Here is a 14,433-nt window from a genome sequence, read left to right on the forward strand (position 1 = left end):
TTTGATGAATAGAAAGTTCAGAATAATCTTTTGTAACATTATAAATGTCTTTATCATCACTTATGGTCAATTTACAGCATCCTTGCTAAATAAAAGTATTTATTTCTATAATTTCTTTGATCACAGGAATACATTTTAAAATATATTCAAATAGAAAGAAGTTTTTTACAGTTGGATCAAATAAATGCAGGCTTGGTAAGAAGACTTCTTTAAAAAACATGAAAATTTTTTTGACTGGTAGTGTAAGTTTATGTTTTTGAAAAAAATATGTTTTATATTTTTATATATCTAATATTTATTTTTTAATTCAACAAAATCATCAAAAATGGCTTTGAATTTATACTCATTAACAACTCATAGGATGTGCCATTAAGTAAAAAAAAAGTGATTCTTATTTAAAATTGTATGTGAAATTAAGTCAAAATCACAAAATCCTGTGATCTTTTCTGACTAAAAGCAACAGGTCCTAGCAGCAATAACTGGTGTGCTGCCACCTAGTGATTAAACACTTCAGCATTACAGATCTTTTGCCATTGTAATAAAATAATTGTACAAACAAAACATTCTATTATTTTATTACTTTATTAATCATTTTAAAGTTATTAAAGTTTAAAAATCCTCTCATAAATAATGTCATACTATAACAGATAGTATAATAAAAAATTCATACTATTTCATGAATATCAGTCAGCATTGAGACACAGGCATACTCCCTGCAGTACCCAGTGAGAAATGTGCTTGGTGGTGAAAAGATCAGCCTCAAACACTAGTCCAACGCCCATAGCATTCCTCCTCATAGAGGTAGTGTACACTGGAGTCCTCAGGGTGTTCTACAAAGTAAACCAAACACTTAAAGATTACAAGTATATCCGGATTGACATTCAAAGATGTTATGAACTGATCACCTGATTAAAAAGAAAAAAGAAAAAAGAAAAAGAAGAAGAAACGTCTTGCCTGGAGTTTGAGGCGGCGTGCTTCAATGGGAATGATTTTGAGAATGGGTAGTTGAGACACTAGAACTCTGGGTTTGCTGCGCACCAGACAACTCTTTTCAATGTCCCAGTCTGCCCCCTCCAAATACAGGCCTGATACAAAACATCCTGACAGAGAAAATAAAGAACAGGTGTTTTTAACCTGTGCTTGAGTCTCAGTGTCCTCATGTTCATTTTTTATGTGCAGGGGGTGTTGTGTGTTCTCACCCTGTCCTGGTCGCTCTTTGACCTCATCCTCACTCCTGTAGTGTGTAACCTGTGTGTAAAGAGTAGAGTGATCCAGAGGCCAGCAGTTCTTCCTGCAGGTGGCCTGGACCAGTGCTGTCAGGTATGATTCTGGGATATGCAGGCCTGACAGCCACATCACACAGGGCTCTCCCTCTTCCACCTACATAAATGAAATATAAATATGAGAAAATCGTTCATTCCTTCAGTTGAAGGGGGGAAAACTTTTGAACAGATGTGCACATTTTTCTTATTTGCCTAAATATCATATTTTTTCATTTAGTACTGCCCTTCAGAGGCTACAGAAGATAGATGCATGTTTCCCAGAAGACAAAGTAAGTTAAATTTACCCTGAACCTCAAATTCAAAAAGTTTTCACCCCCTGGCTCTTTGCCTTGTTTTTCCTTCTGGAGCATCAGTGAGCATTTGAACCTTCTGTAATAGTTGCATATGAGTCCCTCAGTTGTCCTCAGTGTGAAAAGATGGATCTCAAAAATCATACAGACATTGTTGGAAAGGGTTCAAATACACAAAAATGCTGGAAAACCAAAGAATTTGTGGGACCTGAAGAATTTTTCTCAAGAACAGCAGGCAGTTTAACTGTTCAGGACAAACATGGGACTCATGAACAACTATCACTAAACAAAAAAACACAGCTGTGGATCATTCAAGTAACAACACAGTTTTAAGAATCAAGGGGATGTTAACTTTTGAAGAGGGTCATTATTATACATTCAACTATTATTTTCTCTTGTGGACTATATTTAAACAAATTTTATGTGAAATACTTTATTCAGGTCAGTACTAAATAAACAATAACATGCATTTTGTATTATCCCTGCTATTGTGGTAAAATAATTTACATTTTGCAGATTCTCAAAAAACTTTTGCCATCAACTGTATATGGTGTGACATTAGATTCTCACCCATGAGCTGTACTGTTCATGTCGTCTCCTAAAGTGGATCATCCAGTTTCCCAGAGATTTAAGAGTATCTGGTGCCAGTTTTCTCCAGATAACAGGAATCTGTCCGTTGAACAGAGCTCTCGCCACCTCATCTAACTCATTGCTCATACCAACCTCACCAGCCAAGGCCTTTAGACAGAAAACACACAGTCTACTGTGAAACCTACAAACATTCAATTGCTTATTTAATTTTAAAAAAGCATCATAAACAGTTGAAATCGTTGGAATAGTTAATTTTTTTCTATCTCTTTATCTTCATGTTACTCACTCGCTGTAGTTCAGCCAGAGAACGACTCATCCGGAGGGTGAGTTTGTTAAAACGTTCTAGCTCTTGTAGCAGTACTACAGATGTTGGAGAAATCTCCAGCCCCAACTTCTTGCGAATCACATCCAGGTCAAAAACTTCAGGTAGTTTGCTCTGAATGTCCCGTGCCACCTGGCTGATGTACTCATCTCTACTAATGCCACCGCCAGAATCACCTTAAGATTTTACATGGCAGTAAATATATTAAAAACAATTCTTATGGACTCATACATCATATGTTATATAATATGTGACCTTGGACCACAAAACCAGTCTTAAATAGCATTGGTATGGTTGTAGCAATAGTGAAAAATACATTGTATGTGTCAAAATTATTGATTTTTTTTATGCCAAAAATTATTAGGATATTAAGTAAATGTTCTGTGGATATTGTTGTGGATATTTTGTAAATTTCCTACCTTAAATATGTTTTGATTAGTAATATGCATTGCTAAGAACTTAATCTGGACAACTTTAAAGGTGATTTTTTTTTTTAATTGACCCTTATGACTGGATTTGTGGTCTAGGGTCACATATAGTGACTGTGATCATGATGATCATATTTCAGTATTTTAAAGTAATATAAACCAGGTACCTGTTTGTGGTTGTAGCTCAATAAGATGAGTCCATATGTCTCGGGCAGCCTGTGTGTAGTATCCGATCTCAGCATTAGGGTGCAAACCAAACACCTCTGCTGTGTTAGCAAGAGGCAGCGACTCGATCTCATCTGCAAAACGTGGAGAGATTAAGTATCTGTCAAATTCAGTCCTTCTGATGCTAGATTGTAGGAAGCAACATACCAACATAAACCTGCTTGGGTCCATCTGATGGGATCTTGTAGTCCACATCTTTATTGTGAAAGAAGTGGAAGGGCTGGAAGGTGTCAAAGATGAAGTCGCCCAGATACTCATCCATGTAAACTGTGAGGATCCTACGATCAAAGCTATCAATAGCCCTGCCACCATACATCACCTGAGACAAACGACAAAATACTTAACTACATTTGACAAATGTTCCAATTTTAATATATTTTAAAATGGTATTTATTCCTATGATGACAGAAGCCTATATTTCAGTCTTCATTGTCACATAATTCTTCAGAAATCATTCTAATATGCCGATTTAGCGCTCAAGACACATTTCTTTTTACCATTTGAACATATTTTTTAATATATATTTTTGTGGAAACCATGATCATTTTTTTAGGATTCTTTGATCAGTAGAAAGTTCATTTGTAATAAAAAAATTTTTGTAGCATTATAAATAGCTATTTTCTGCATATAAAATGACATGATTAACTAAAATGTGATTTTTACCTCGCCAATTAGGTATTTGAGACTTCCCCATGGTATCATGGCATCTCCTTGATTGTGAGCTTTGGTCAGGTAGGTGTCTAAAATTTCCATACACACCTGAGAGACAATGAAACAATAAGCAATGAAAAGTCTCTTAAACTAACCTTTTAAATAACCTTTGGGTTAGAACAGACTTACCAGAAAGTCAGACTCGTTGAAATCGTAAGGCACATTCCAGCCGATTTTGCCATACTTGCGTCTTTCCTGAACCACAGCATGAAAGAAGGCCAGCACATAAACCAGACTGCGAAAGGCTGGGTGAGGACAGGTCATCAGCTTATCATTAGGGATTTTAAAATACGTCGCCCTCATGTTCAGCTTCAGGCCATTTGGAGGTTCTGTCACAACCTGAAAGTGACATAAGGATAAAAGAGTTAACATGGAAATTTATATTCACACATTAAATGATCACACATTAAATGTGTCCTGACCTTGAGGGACTTCTGCAGGATGCCGATGGGAAAGTCTTTAATGGGCTCTGTGGTGAGCCACAGGCGGAAGTCTGGATGGGGTTTGGTGATTCTTTCCAGTGCTTTCTCTACATCCTTCAGCCATTTCACTAACAGGTGACAGTTTTGCAGCATCAGCCACTGGCCTCGTGCCACTGCAGTTTCCAACAGTTGCAATGCAACCTGAAACAGAAAAGTAATTTTTGTAACTTTTTACAGATTGTCTTAAACAGTATAGAGTAGTATTCCCAAGTATATTTGTTATCATATTAGTGGTGGTCAAGATGCAATCTTGTGTCAAATATCATAGCATATAGTATACCGTTGAGGTCAAAAGTTTACATACACCTTGCAGAATCAAAATGTTAATTATTTTACCAAAATAAGAGGGATCATACAAAATGCATGATATATTTTATTTAATATACATATAGTTTGCAAGAGAAAATAATAGCTGCATTTATAAAAACCTGTTCAAAAGTTTACATACACTTGATTCTTGGTAGTGTGTTGTTACCTGAATTATCCACAGCTGTGTTTTTTGTTTAGTGATAGTTGTTCATAAGTGCCTTGTTTGTCCTGAACAGTTAAACTGCCTGCTGTTCTTCAGAAAAATCCTTCAGGTCTCACAAATTCTTTTGTTTTTCAGCATTTTTGTGTATTTGAACCCTTTCCAACAATAACTGTATGATTTTGAGCTCCATCTTTTAACACTGAAGACAACTGAAGGACTTATATGCAACTATTACAAAAATTTCAAACGCTCACTGAAGCTTCAGAATGAAAAAAAAAAAATGCATTAAGAGCCAGGGGTGTAAACTTTTGAACAGAATGAAGATGTGTACATTTTTCTTATTTTGCCTAAATATAATATTCTTTTCATTTAGTACTGCCCTTCAGATGCCCCGAAGCATCAGTGAGTGTTTGACCCTTCTGTAATAGTTGCATATAGAGTCCTTCAGTTGTCCTTAGTGTGAAAACTAAAGATGAAGTTCGAAAATCATACTGTCATTCTTGGAAAGGGTTCAAATACACATAAATGCTGAAAAACCAAAGAATTTGTTGGACCTGAATGATTTTTCTGAAGAACAGCAGACAGTTTAACTGTTCAGGACAAAACATGAACAACTATCACTAAACAAAAAACAAAAACACATCTGTGGATCAATCAGGTAAAAACACAGTATTAAGAATCAAATATATAAACATTTGAACAGGGTCATTTTTATAAATTATCATTTTCTCTTGTGGACTATAAGTAAACATATTTTATGTGAAATATCTTATTCAGGTCAGTACTAAATAAAAAATTACATGCATTTTATGATCCCTACATTTTAATTAACATTAATAATTAACATTTTGCATTTTCTGCAAGGAGTATGTAAACTTTAGACCTCAATTGTAGACCTGTATGCGTGGGAGTGCACATTAACCTTCTCCTGTCCCTGCCCCATGGCAAGAAATTTGAGTCTGTTGGCCCCAAAGCCTGAGCGTTTGGCTAACTTCATCAGATCACTGGCTGGTTCTGAGCCTGGACTCAGAATAAACACAATGGGAGAGTTTGGGGAGCTCTGGTCAAAGATGGCTTCAAAACTGATCACAGGGGGCTGCACGTATCTGACATAGAAAAGAAGTGAGAAAGAGAACGTTTGCACTTATGCCATTGTTTTTGATTGTCAGACATTAAACGCTTGGTTGTTTGTAATATAAACATTAAAGGAACACTCCACTTTTTTTGGAAATAGGCTCATTCTCCAACTCCCCCCGAGTTAATAAGTTGAGTTTTACCGTTTTGAAATCCATTCAGCCGTTCTCCTGTTCTGGCGAAATCACTTTTAGCATACCTTAGCATAGATCATTGAATCCTATTAGACCAGTAGCATCACATTCAAAAATGACCAACGAGTTTCCATATTTGTTGTATTTAAAACTTGACTCTTCTGTAGTTATATCGTGTACTAAGACCGGTGAAAATGCAAAGCTTCAATTTTCTAGGCTGATAAGATTAGGAACTACACTCCCATTCCGGCGTAATAGTCAAGGAAGTTTGCTGCCGTAATATGGCCGAAGCAGGAGCAGTAATACCACGCAGCACATGTGCAAATGCTAAACTAGCTGGGAACTCATTTCTGATAATACTCCGCCTGCTTCGGCCATATTACGGCAGCAAACTTCCTTGACTATTACGCCGGAATGGGAGTGTAGTTCCTAATCTTATCAGCCTAGAAACTCGCAGCTTTGCATTTCCACCGGTCTTAGTACACGATATAACTACAGAAGAGTCAAGTTTTAAATACAACAAATATGGAAACTCGTTGGTCATTTTTGAACGCGATGCTATTGGTCTAATAGGATTCAATGATCTATGCTAAGGTATGCTAAAAGTGATATCGCCAGAACAGGAGAACGACTGAATGGATTTCAAAACGGTAAAAATCAACTTATTAACTCGGGGGGAGTTGGAGAATGAGCCTTTTTCCAAAAAAAGTGGAGTGTTCCTTTAAGGCTGCAATATACTACATGACTTTTGCCCTAGTTTTTGTCACACTTTGCACTCTGGAGGAGTCAATGCTAGTTGACAAACAATAACAAATATAATCGAACATTAATAGTCTTAAGAGGTTTTTTGAATATGTTGATGTTAAATGCATAAGTGAATTTCTGTTTCTTACTTCTCTCCCATGGTAAGAGTGACATAATCACTGACGGCTCGATAGACTCGGTCCAGCCTGAAGCAGCGGATCAGCAGAAGCTTCTGGAAGGGAGTGAGGTTGTCCTTGTACTTCATGGGGAAAGAAGCCTGCTCAGGAGCATCCAAGTCGTACCACTGTAGCAGAAACAGAAAGACATTATGGCTTAGACTCCTTAAGTAATAGTATCTCACTGTGGGTTCATCAGGGATGATTTCCGTCACTCACTTTCTTCCATTCCTCAGGATTTTTTTCTATATCATCTGCTAAAGTGCCAAAATCATTAGGAAAGAGTTCCATAAGGCGCACTATATCCTCCCAGCCCTGATCAGGCAGCCATTCACACAACTTCTTACGCTTGCTCTTTTCCAAAGAGAGGTTACCTGGAGTGAGAGAAGAAAGATTTTTTTTTTTTTTTTTTGGATTTGTATTGTGAAGAGGCAAAGAAAGAGAGAGAGAGACTTCCTGAAGCTTTTACCTTTGAGAAAGAACTCTAGTTCATCCTGGGGTGCTCTGCCCTCAGCCTGTTCAATCTTAATGGTCATGTTGAAGGAGAAGAGAAGTTTGTGTCTTTCAAAGAGACCTAAACAACAATGCAAAAAGGAATAGCTGTGATTTCATTTAATCTTTTTCCTGTCATTACTAGCTGCTGATGTTCATGGACTAGAAAACGTCTAAAAGGGATAGTTCACCCAAAAATGAATATTCTGTCATTAATCACCCTCATGTCATTCCAAAAATGTAAGACCTTCGTTCATCTTCGGAACACAAATTAAGATATTTTTGATGAAATCCGAAAGCTTTCTTACCCTGCATAGACAGGAATACAACTACCAGATTCAAGGCAGTTAAGACATCAATAAAAAAAAGTTTGATTAAGAATTTTCTGAAGCTACAAAATACTTTTTGTGCGAAGAAGAAAACAAAAATAACTTTATTCAACTATTTCTGCTCTGAGCTTCTCAGAAAGCTCTTGGATATTATCTAAAATATTTTAATTTGTGTTATGAAGATGAACGAAGGTCTGGTTTGGAATGTCACAAGGGTAAATACTGACAGAATTTTCATTTTTGGGTCATTTAATCAGAAGGCATGTTCTTTAGCAGTTAATTATATAACAAAAACAGTTTATTAAAATTTCAATTTGTGATCGGAATCCATTAGATTTTAAGAGTTTAACAGGCTCACCAGTACAGCCATAGTTATAGACATTCTGTGTAAGAGTATCCATGATGTTCTTCAGTCTAGTGGGCAGGATTGCATTGGGCAGAGACTTAGACAGTGAGAGGTCAAACACCTCTAAAAAGGAAGCAAGTGAATACTGATACATAGTGTTGACCAGAGCCATCTCAGCCAGCACAAAGAACAAGACAGCTCCGCGCTTGGCAGCCGGACGGTAACCATCTCTCAGTTTCTCAATATCATTGGCTGTCTTTTCTGCCAGCTTCAGCTTTTCAAACACCTTTTGGAGTGAAAAAATGATTGTTAGACTGTAAACTGCCCATATCCAGTTTAGTTTCATTAATCAGTATGTACACTACCATTCAAAAGTTTAGAGACAGTATGTTTTTTAAAGAAATTAATACTTCTATTAAGCAAGGATGCAATTAATTGATTAAAAGTCACAGTAAAGAGTGGTGTGCAGCTAACTAACCTCGCTAGCTTTGGTCTTGGTTTCGTCCAGAGTCTGTATGAGCTCTACATTATCCAGCATGTTTCCTGTGGAGGTGGCCAGCTCTCTCAACAGTGAGTCCTCAAGGTCTTTCAGCAAACGTTTGTTCTCACTAGTCTCTTGAATAAGCTGTTCTCTCTGCTCCTCCTTGTCCTTCTGCTCATATCCCACAATAACACTTAGCAGCTGGTCTTCCAGACCCTTTAGGGTTACTGAAAAACAGTTTGAACAGAGAGATTAAATGATAACCTGTGATGTCCCAGATTAAATGCATATTCACATCTACATCAGAACAAAAAAAGATATTGACTCCTAAAAACTAGGTGATTTTTTAATGCTGTATTTAAGATAATGGTCAAAAATTGCCATTGCACTTGGTGTGAATAAATTTGTGAAAAATTGTGAATGTTCTATACTTTCATTTGGATAGAGACCTGGTGTAAACTATGTGTATTGCATAAAGTTTGCTCTTACCTGTATAATTGATAACCATGGCCTTCCCAAATACTGCAGGAGAGAACTTGGGGTTTGCAAGTTTGGTATTGAGGTAAAGTTTAAAGTTGGGATCATAGTCAACTTCCTTATCACCAAGTACGACAACCTGCCGTCCCTCTGGCCCTTTTACATTCTTCTCAAGGACGTTGTCAATAACTGGATCAATATATTCATCCACATCTTGGAAAAGGAAGGGGAAACCATACTTAATGGCCAACTCCAGTCCCTTTAAGAAGTCTGGGTCATTGAATGATGAGATCTGCAAACGAGAAGTATATTATTAAAAAACAGCAAGACTGATTGCAAATAAACTAAGCTGACTTTGAATAAAAATTTCCAGATCATTTACTTTTATCCCACTTACCCCAATGTCATCCAAGATGTTCATGTCTTTCTTTCTTCAGTCGCAAAGAAATTAAGTTTTTTTTAGAAAAACATTCCAGGATTTTACTCCATATAGTGGACTTCAGTGGTGGCCGATGATTGAAGCTCCAATGCAGCTTCAAAGGGCTCTACACGATCCCAGCTGAGGAATTAGGGTCTTATTTAGTAAAACGATTGGCCATTTAAAAAAAAAAAAAAAATTATATATTTTTTAACCACAAACGCTTGTCTTGCACTAGCTCTGTGTCTTCACACATTGTGTAATCACGTTGGAAAAGTCACGCACGGTTAGTTCTTTGTCTGTGTACAAAAATGTATGGTAGGGTAGGGTGAAAAACTCCATCTCATGTTCTCCTCCACCTTCAAAACTCCAACATCTTTGTTTTACTGTTTTTTGTAAGAGGCGTTTGACTTTCTTTACACATTCGCTTGGTAAACACTAGGTCAGTCCTTCCGTCACACGTGTATAATTACGTAATGCGTGAGGTTGAACTAGTGCAAGACAAGCATTTGAAGTTAGAAAAAATATACATTTTAATAAAAAAAAATAGTGATCGTTTTATTCAATAAGAAACGTATTCCTCGTCTGGGATTGTGTAGAGCCTTTTGAAGCTGCTTTGAAACTGCAGTTTGGACCTTCAACATGTTGATTCCCATTAAAGTCCAATGTATGGAGAAAAATCCTGGAACGTTTTCCTCAAAAAACCTTTCTTTTTGAATGAAGAAAGAAAGGCATGAACATCTTGGATGACATAGTGCTGAGTAAATTATCAGGATTGTTTTATTCTAGAAGTGAACTAATCACTGAAAGTGATATAATAAAGTACAACCTTCAGATTGTTCTTCTCTTCCTTCTTTTTGACCCAGTTGAGGGCTTGCTGCTGGGGGTCAATGCACAAGGGGAAGCGGCTGGATCTGGTGGTCAGGATGCCATTCTGCACTGAGAGTTCATCTGGAGGAAGACCTTCAGATCCCCATCTAAAAGAAGGCACAATGTTCTTTTCCTCCATAAACAAGTACACAAATATTTATTCTTCTCCACATCACTTGGTGACTCACCTGCTGATCTCCACCTCATCAGTGAGGAGGTTTTCTATTCGGAAAGGCTGGCTCAAAGGAATGGCTCTCTCCCGGACATCTGCCTGCCACACCTCATAGACCATTTCATTGCGAAAGTCCCAGCTGAATGCTCCCTCATAGCTGAGGAAGGCAGCGCAGATTAGACAGTCTCCTAGAAGACGCACTCGCCGCTGCTTCAGCTCCTCCAGGTCCTCCGTCCAGCTACACGCAGATAGACATACAGTACATGACTAATGACTAAAATGTAATTTAGCTTGGAGAATTTGAGCCCTAATGTTAGGAATCTGAATCTGACCGCTTATTCTCTGATCCCAGGCCTGAGATGAGTTTGTCTGCAGCAATGAGTCTTCTCTCCATGACTTCTGCCTCCTCCTGCAGAAGTTGCTTTTCTGTCATGGCAGCCTCATATTTGTCTCCAAGAGCTCCAAGCTCTTTCTGGATGGCACTGAGCTCATTCTGGATTCGCTCCAGCTCCCGTTTGCTCTGGAAGAAATTCCTCTCCAGACGAGCTACCTATAAATATTAATTTGTGATTTAATATCATCTCACCATGTTAAATGAGATGTAGTGAACTTATAGTGAATTTATGGTCTCCATTATAGAAGCATATCAGACCTTCTCTCTCTTAGGTTTGATGTCTCTGGCCACGTCACAGTAACCCATGACTGCCTCCACGAACCTAAGCATGCCAGAACCAGCTTTACTGATGGCTTGCATTTCCTCTAAACTGGTGTTGAGGTTCCTTAGATAGGCTGGTTATATGGCAAGGAGAGGGCAATGCAGTAGATGATCAAAAAAAATGATGGGTGGGTTTACATTAAGAAGTTAAAGGATTAGTTCACTTCCAGAATAAAACTCAATTTACTCACCCCCATGTCATTCAAGATGTCTATGTCTTTATTTCTTTAGTCAAAGAGAAATTACGTTTTTTGAGAAAAACATACCAGGATTGTTCTTCATATAGTGGACTACAATGAGGATCAATGTGTTGAAGGTCCAAACTGCAATGCAAATAGCTCTACACAATCCAAAATGAAGAATAAGGGTCTTTATAGTGAAACAATCAGCCATTTTCTAAAAAACATTTTTATATACTTTTAACAACAAATTCTAGTCTTGAACTAGCTCTGTAATTCGTGTCTGCGACTTCATGCATGGGTCAGCACGCAAGACCTTTCCAATGTGACTAGATAATGCATGAAGTCAAGTGCTAGACGCGCATTTGTAGTTAAAAAGAATATACATTTTTATTTTTTAAAGAAAATAACTGATGGTTTCACTACATGTGAGCCTTTCTCCTCAGCTGGGATCGTGTAGAGCCCTTTGAAGCTTCACTGAAACTTCAACTTATTGGCTCTTATTGAAGTCCACTTTATGGAGAAAAATCCTGGAATGTTTTCCTCAAAAACCTTGATTTCTTCTTGACTGAAAAAAGAAAGACATGAACATCTTGGATGACATGGGGGTGAGTACATTTTTATCCTGGAAGTGAACTAATTCTTTAAAAAGCATCAAGAAGGTGAATACATGGAGACTGGTTTACCTTTGACAGTCTTGACTTGACTGGCACTGATTAAGTCACAGTCCATTTCCATAAGCAAACGTAGGAAGTTAGCCTCTGACATCATGCCCTTTGCTGACTTCCAGCTGATCTCTTTATAGCCCCGTATCACCAGGATGCACTCGCACACAACCTGCACCTGTTTGGGTGGCTTGGCAAATGATCTACAATACCACAAACAAGAGGGTGGAAGAGATACATAAGGGAAGAGCCCAGAACCATAAATTTGAGATGTCACTTCAACAGCCTGCAAAAAAAAAACTGAAGAAATAGACCAGAAAACTTAGCTGTTATTCAACATATTCTATATTTTACCTAATTTTCTTTTTTATATAATTATAAATATATAAAGTTTTAGTGTTAGAGTCTAGAAACACAGTGGCAACCTGATTTCTGTGACATCAGATTTGTCCAGGTCTTGCAGAGCAAGGCGAGCAGCCTCTAAAGCAGGAAGAGCATCGGCTAGAGAACTCTCAGCATCCTTCTTCTCCACCACTATCACCTTATTCTGCTCCTCTATCTCTTTAGCCTTCTCCTCTGCCAGGGCTTTCTTCTCCTCCGCTGAAAAGGACAGAGTTTACAATCCATTTTTAATTTGATATAAATATAGATTCACATCAGAAGTGCTTGTATGTGATGTTGTACTAACCAACAGCAGTATTAGCGCAGATCTCTTCTAGAAGACTTTCACAAGCTGAAGTCTTCTCTGCCAGCACCACTTTCTGCTCAGCTAGCTTGATGTTGAGTTCTGCTAGCTGCCCACTTGCTTCCTTCAGCTTATCCAAACCTCCTTCTAGACGTTTATATTGTGCTGGATAGTGCATACAGATCAGTGTTATTTTAGTATAATTTCTAGACCATTTTAGTCCTTATTAATGTTTGGAAATAGATTTTATTTTGATATTTTCAGATTGCTGCGATGTTGTCATTTTTTATTAGTGTGTTAGTTTCAGCTTATTTCAGTTGCCAAGGCAAATAAACTAAACTAAGGCAATGCCAAGGCAACATTTCTAATATTTATGTTTTATTTTAGTTTAGTTTTAATTAACAATAACAACACTGATATAGACACAGAATGTTATTTCAAAATCTTAGACAGAGAAATTTGCTCATACCCAGTATGTATTTATCTTTATCCTCCAGCAGGTTGGAGTAGGTGCTAATGAAGTCCAGGTAGTTTTTAGGGGTGACGTAGTTGCTTCGACGCAGTGTCTGCTGAAAGAGTTTACTATAGTCGCCTACAGAGCCGTGCACCATGCACACGTGAGCAATCACCGCCTCTGAATGACACTCTGGAATCATTGGATTCTCACCTGAAATGAGACACGATACTTAAACTAGCATGAATGAGTTGTTGGATTGTTGTTGGATGCACAAGTCTGGTGAAAAAAAAATGTCATATCTATACACTGCATTAAATTCTCTAGTCATAACAAACCTAAGAAGGACTTGGCCACTGCGTGTAGGGCCTGAGGGGGCCATGGGGAGAACCAGTCAATGCTTGTATTATTAACCAATCCTGATGCAAGTGAAAAAAAAAGAAATATGAAAGAATATATGAAACTCTGAAATCAAGAAACTAAAAGTAGAAAAATTTTCATACACTGTTCACACACCTGGGAAATTCCTACAGCGAGTTCTGAGAGTGTCTCCTACGGGTGACATGGCCAGCACTATGTGCAAGTTGTTGGCACTCTTATTGACAAAGTATTGCCATACACTCTCTTTTGATGGACCAGAGCCATTTTTCATAGCTTCATCTCGCAGCTGGTTCAGGACTGATTCCTTCTCGTCATCAGGGAACAGTGCTGGAACCATTCCTGACAACACACAGTAATTGCTTTTAGCATTTCATTTTAATACAATCCACAAAACTGTGACATTTGTTCATGTTTACATTCAAAGGATTTAAAGTAAATTGATTTAAGGTGCAGTGTGTTATATTTAGGAGGATCTATTAACGGAAATGAAAAAATATATACACACAGCTATGTTTTCAGAGGTGTATAAAGACCTTACATAATGAACCATTCACAAAAACAATTAAATTATTTGTAGCAATAGCCAAAATACATTGTATGGATCAAAATGATTGATTTTCCTTTTATGCCAAAAATCATAAGGATATTAAGTAGATCATGTTCCATGAAGATATTTTGTAAATTTACTACCATAAATATATCAAAACTTAATTCTTGATTAGTAATATGCATCTTCATTTGGACAACTTTAAAGGCAATTTTATAAATATTTAAATT

At 37.4% G+C, this 14,433-nt stretch overlaps 1 protein-coding gene across 1 annotated transcript in view; it reads right to left on the reverse strand.

The window, feature by feature from the left end:
• Positions 1-632: 632 nt before the first annotated feature.
• Positions 633-14,433, reverse strand: part of dnah10 (dynein axonemal heavy chain 10) — a 44,505-nt gene continuing 30,704 nt past the window's right edge. Inside the window, exons 53-79 of the mRNA XM_073839974.1 lie at positions 13,792-13,995; positions 13,614-13,694; positions 13,291-13,488; positions 12,825-12,986; positions 12,562-12,736; positions 12,158-12,339; positions 11,230-11,366; positions 10,910-11,127; positions 10,594-10,815; positions 10,365-10,512; positions 9,130-9,409; positions 8,638-8,867; positions 8,172-8,445; positions 7,462-7,566; positions 7,212-7,366; positions 6,966-7,120; positions 5,727-5,910; positions 4,273-4,473; positions 3,980-4,189; positions 3,803-3,898; positions 3,287-3,458; positions 3,082-3,213; positions 2,451-2,662; positions 2,144-2,311; positions 1,200-1,380; positions 955-1,100; positions 633-830 (exon numbers count right to left, since the gene is read on the reverse strand). Of these exons, the coding sequence (XP_073696075.1) occupies positions 684-830; positions 955-1,100; positions 1,200-1,380; positions 2,144-2,311; positions 2,451-2,662; positions 3,082-3,213; positions 3,287-3,458; positions 3,803-3,898; positions 3,980-4,189; positions 4,273-4,473; positions 5,727-5,910; positions 6,966-7,120; positions 7,212-7,366; positions 7,462-7,566; positions 8,172-8,445; positions 8,638-8,867; positions 9,130-9,409; positions 10,365-10,512; positions 10,594-10,815; positions 10,910-11,127; positions 11,230-11,366; positions 12,158-12,339; positions 12,562-12,736; positions 12,825-12,986; positions 13,291-13,488; positions 13,614-13,694; positions 13,792-13,995 (4,775 nt within the window). The 3' untranslated portion in view covers positions 633-683. The remainder of the gene's footprint in view (positions 831-954; positions 1,101-1,199; positions 1,381-2,143; positions 2,312-2,450; positions 2,663-3,081; positions 3,214-3,286; positions 3,459-3,802; positions 3,899-3,979; positions 4,190-4,272; positions 4,474-5,726; positions 5,911-6,965; positions 7,121-7,211; positions 7,367-7,461; positions 7,567-8,171; positions 8,446-8,637; positions 8,868-9,129; positions 9,410-10,364; positions 10,513-10,593; positions 10,816-10,909; positions 11,128-11,229; positions 11,367-12,157; positions 12,340-12,561; positions 12,737-12,824; positions 12,987-13,290; positions 13,489-13,613; positions 13,695-13,791; positions 13,996-14,433) is intronic.

The sequence above is a fragment of the Garra rufa genome, chromosome 5, assembly GCF_049309525.1.
Source record: "Garra rufa chromosome 5, GarRuf1.0, whole genome shotgun sequence".
Lineage (NCBI taxonomy): Eukaryota > Metazoa > Chordata > Actinopteri > Cypriniformes > Cyprinidae > Garra > Garra rufa.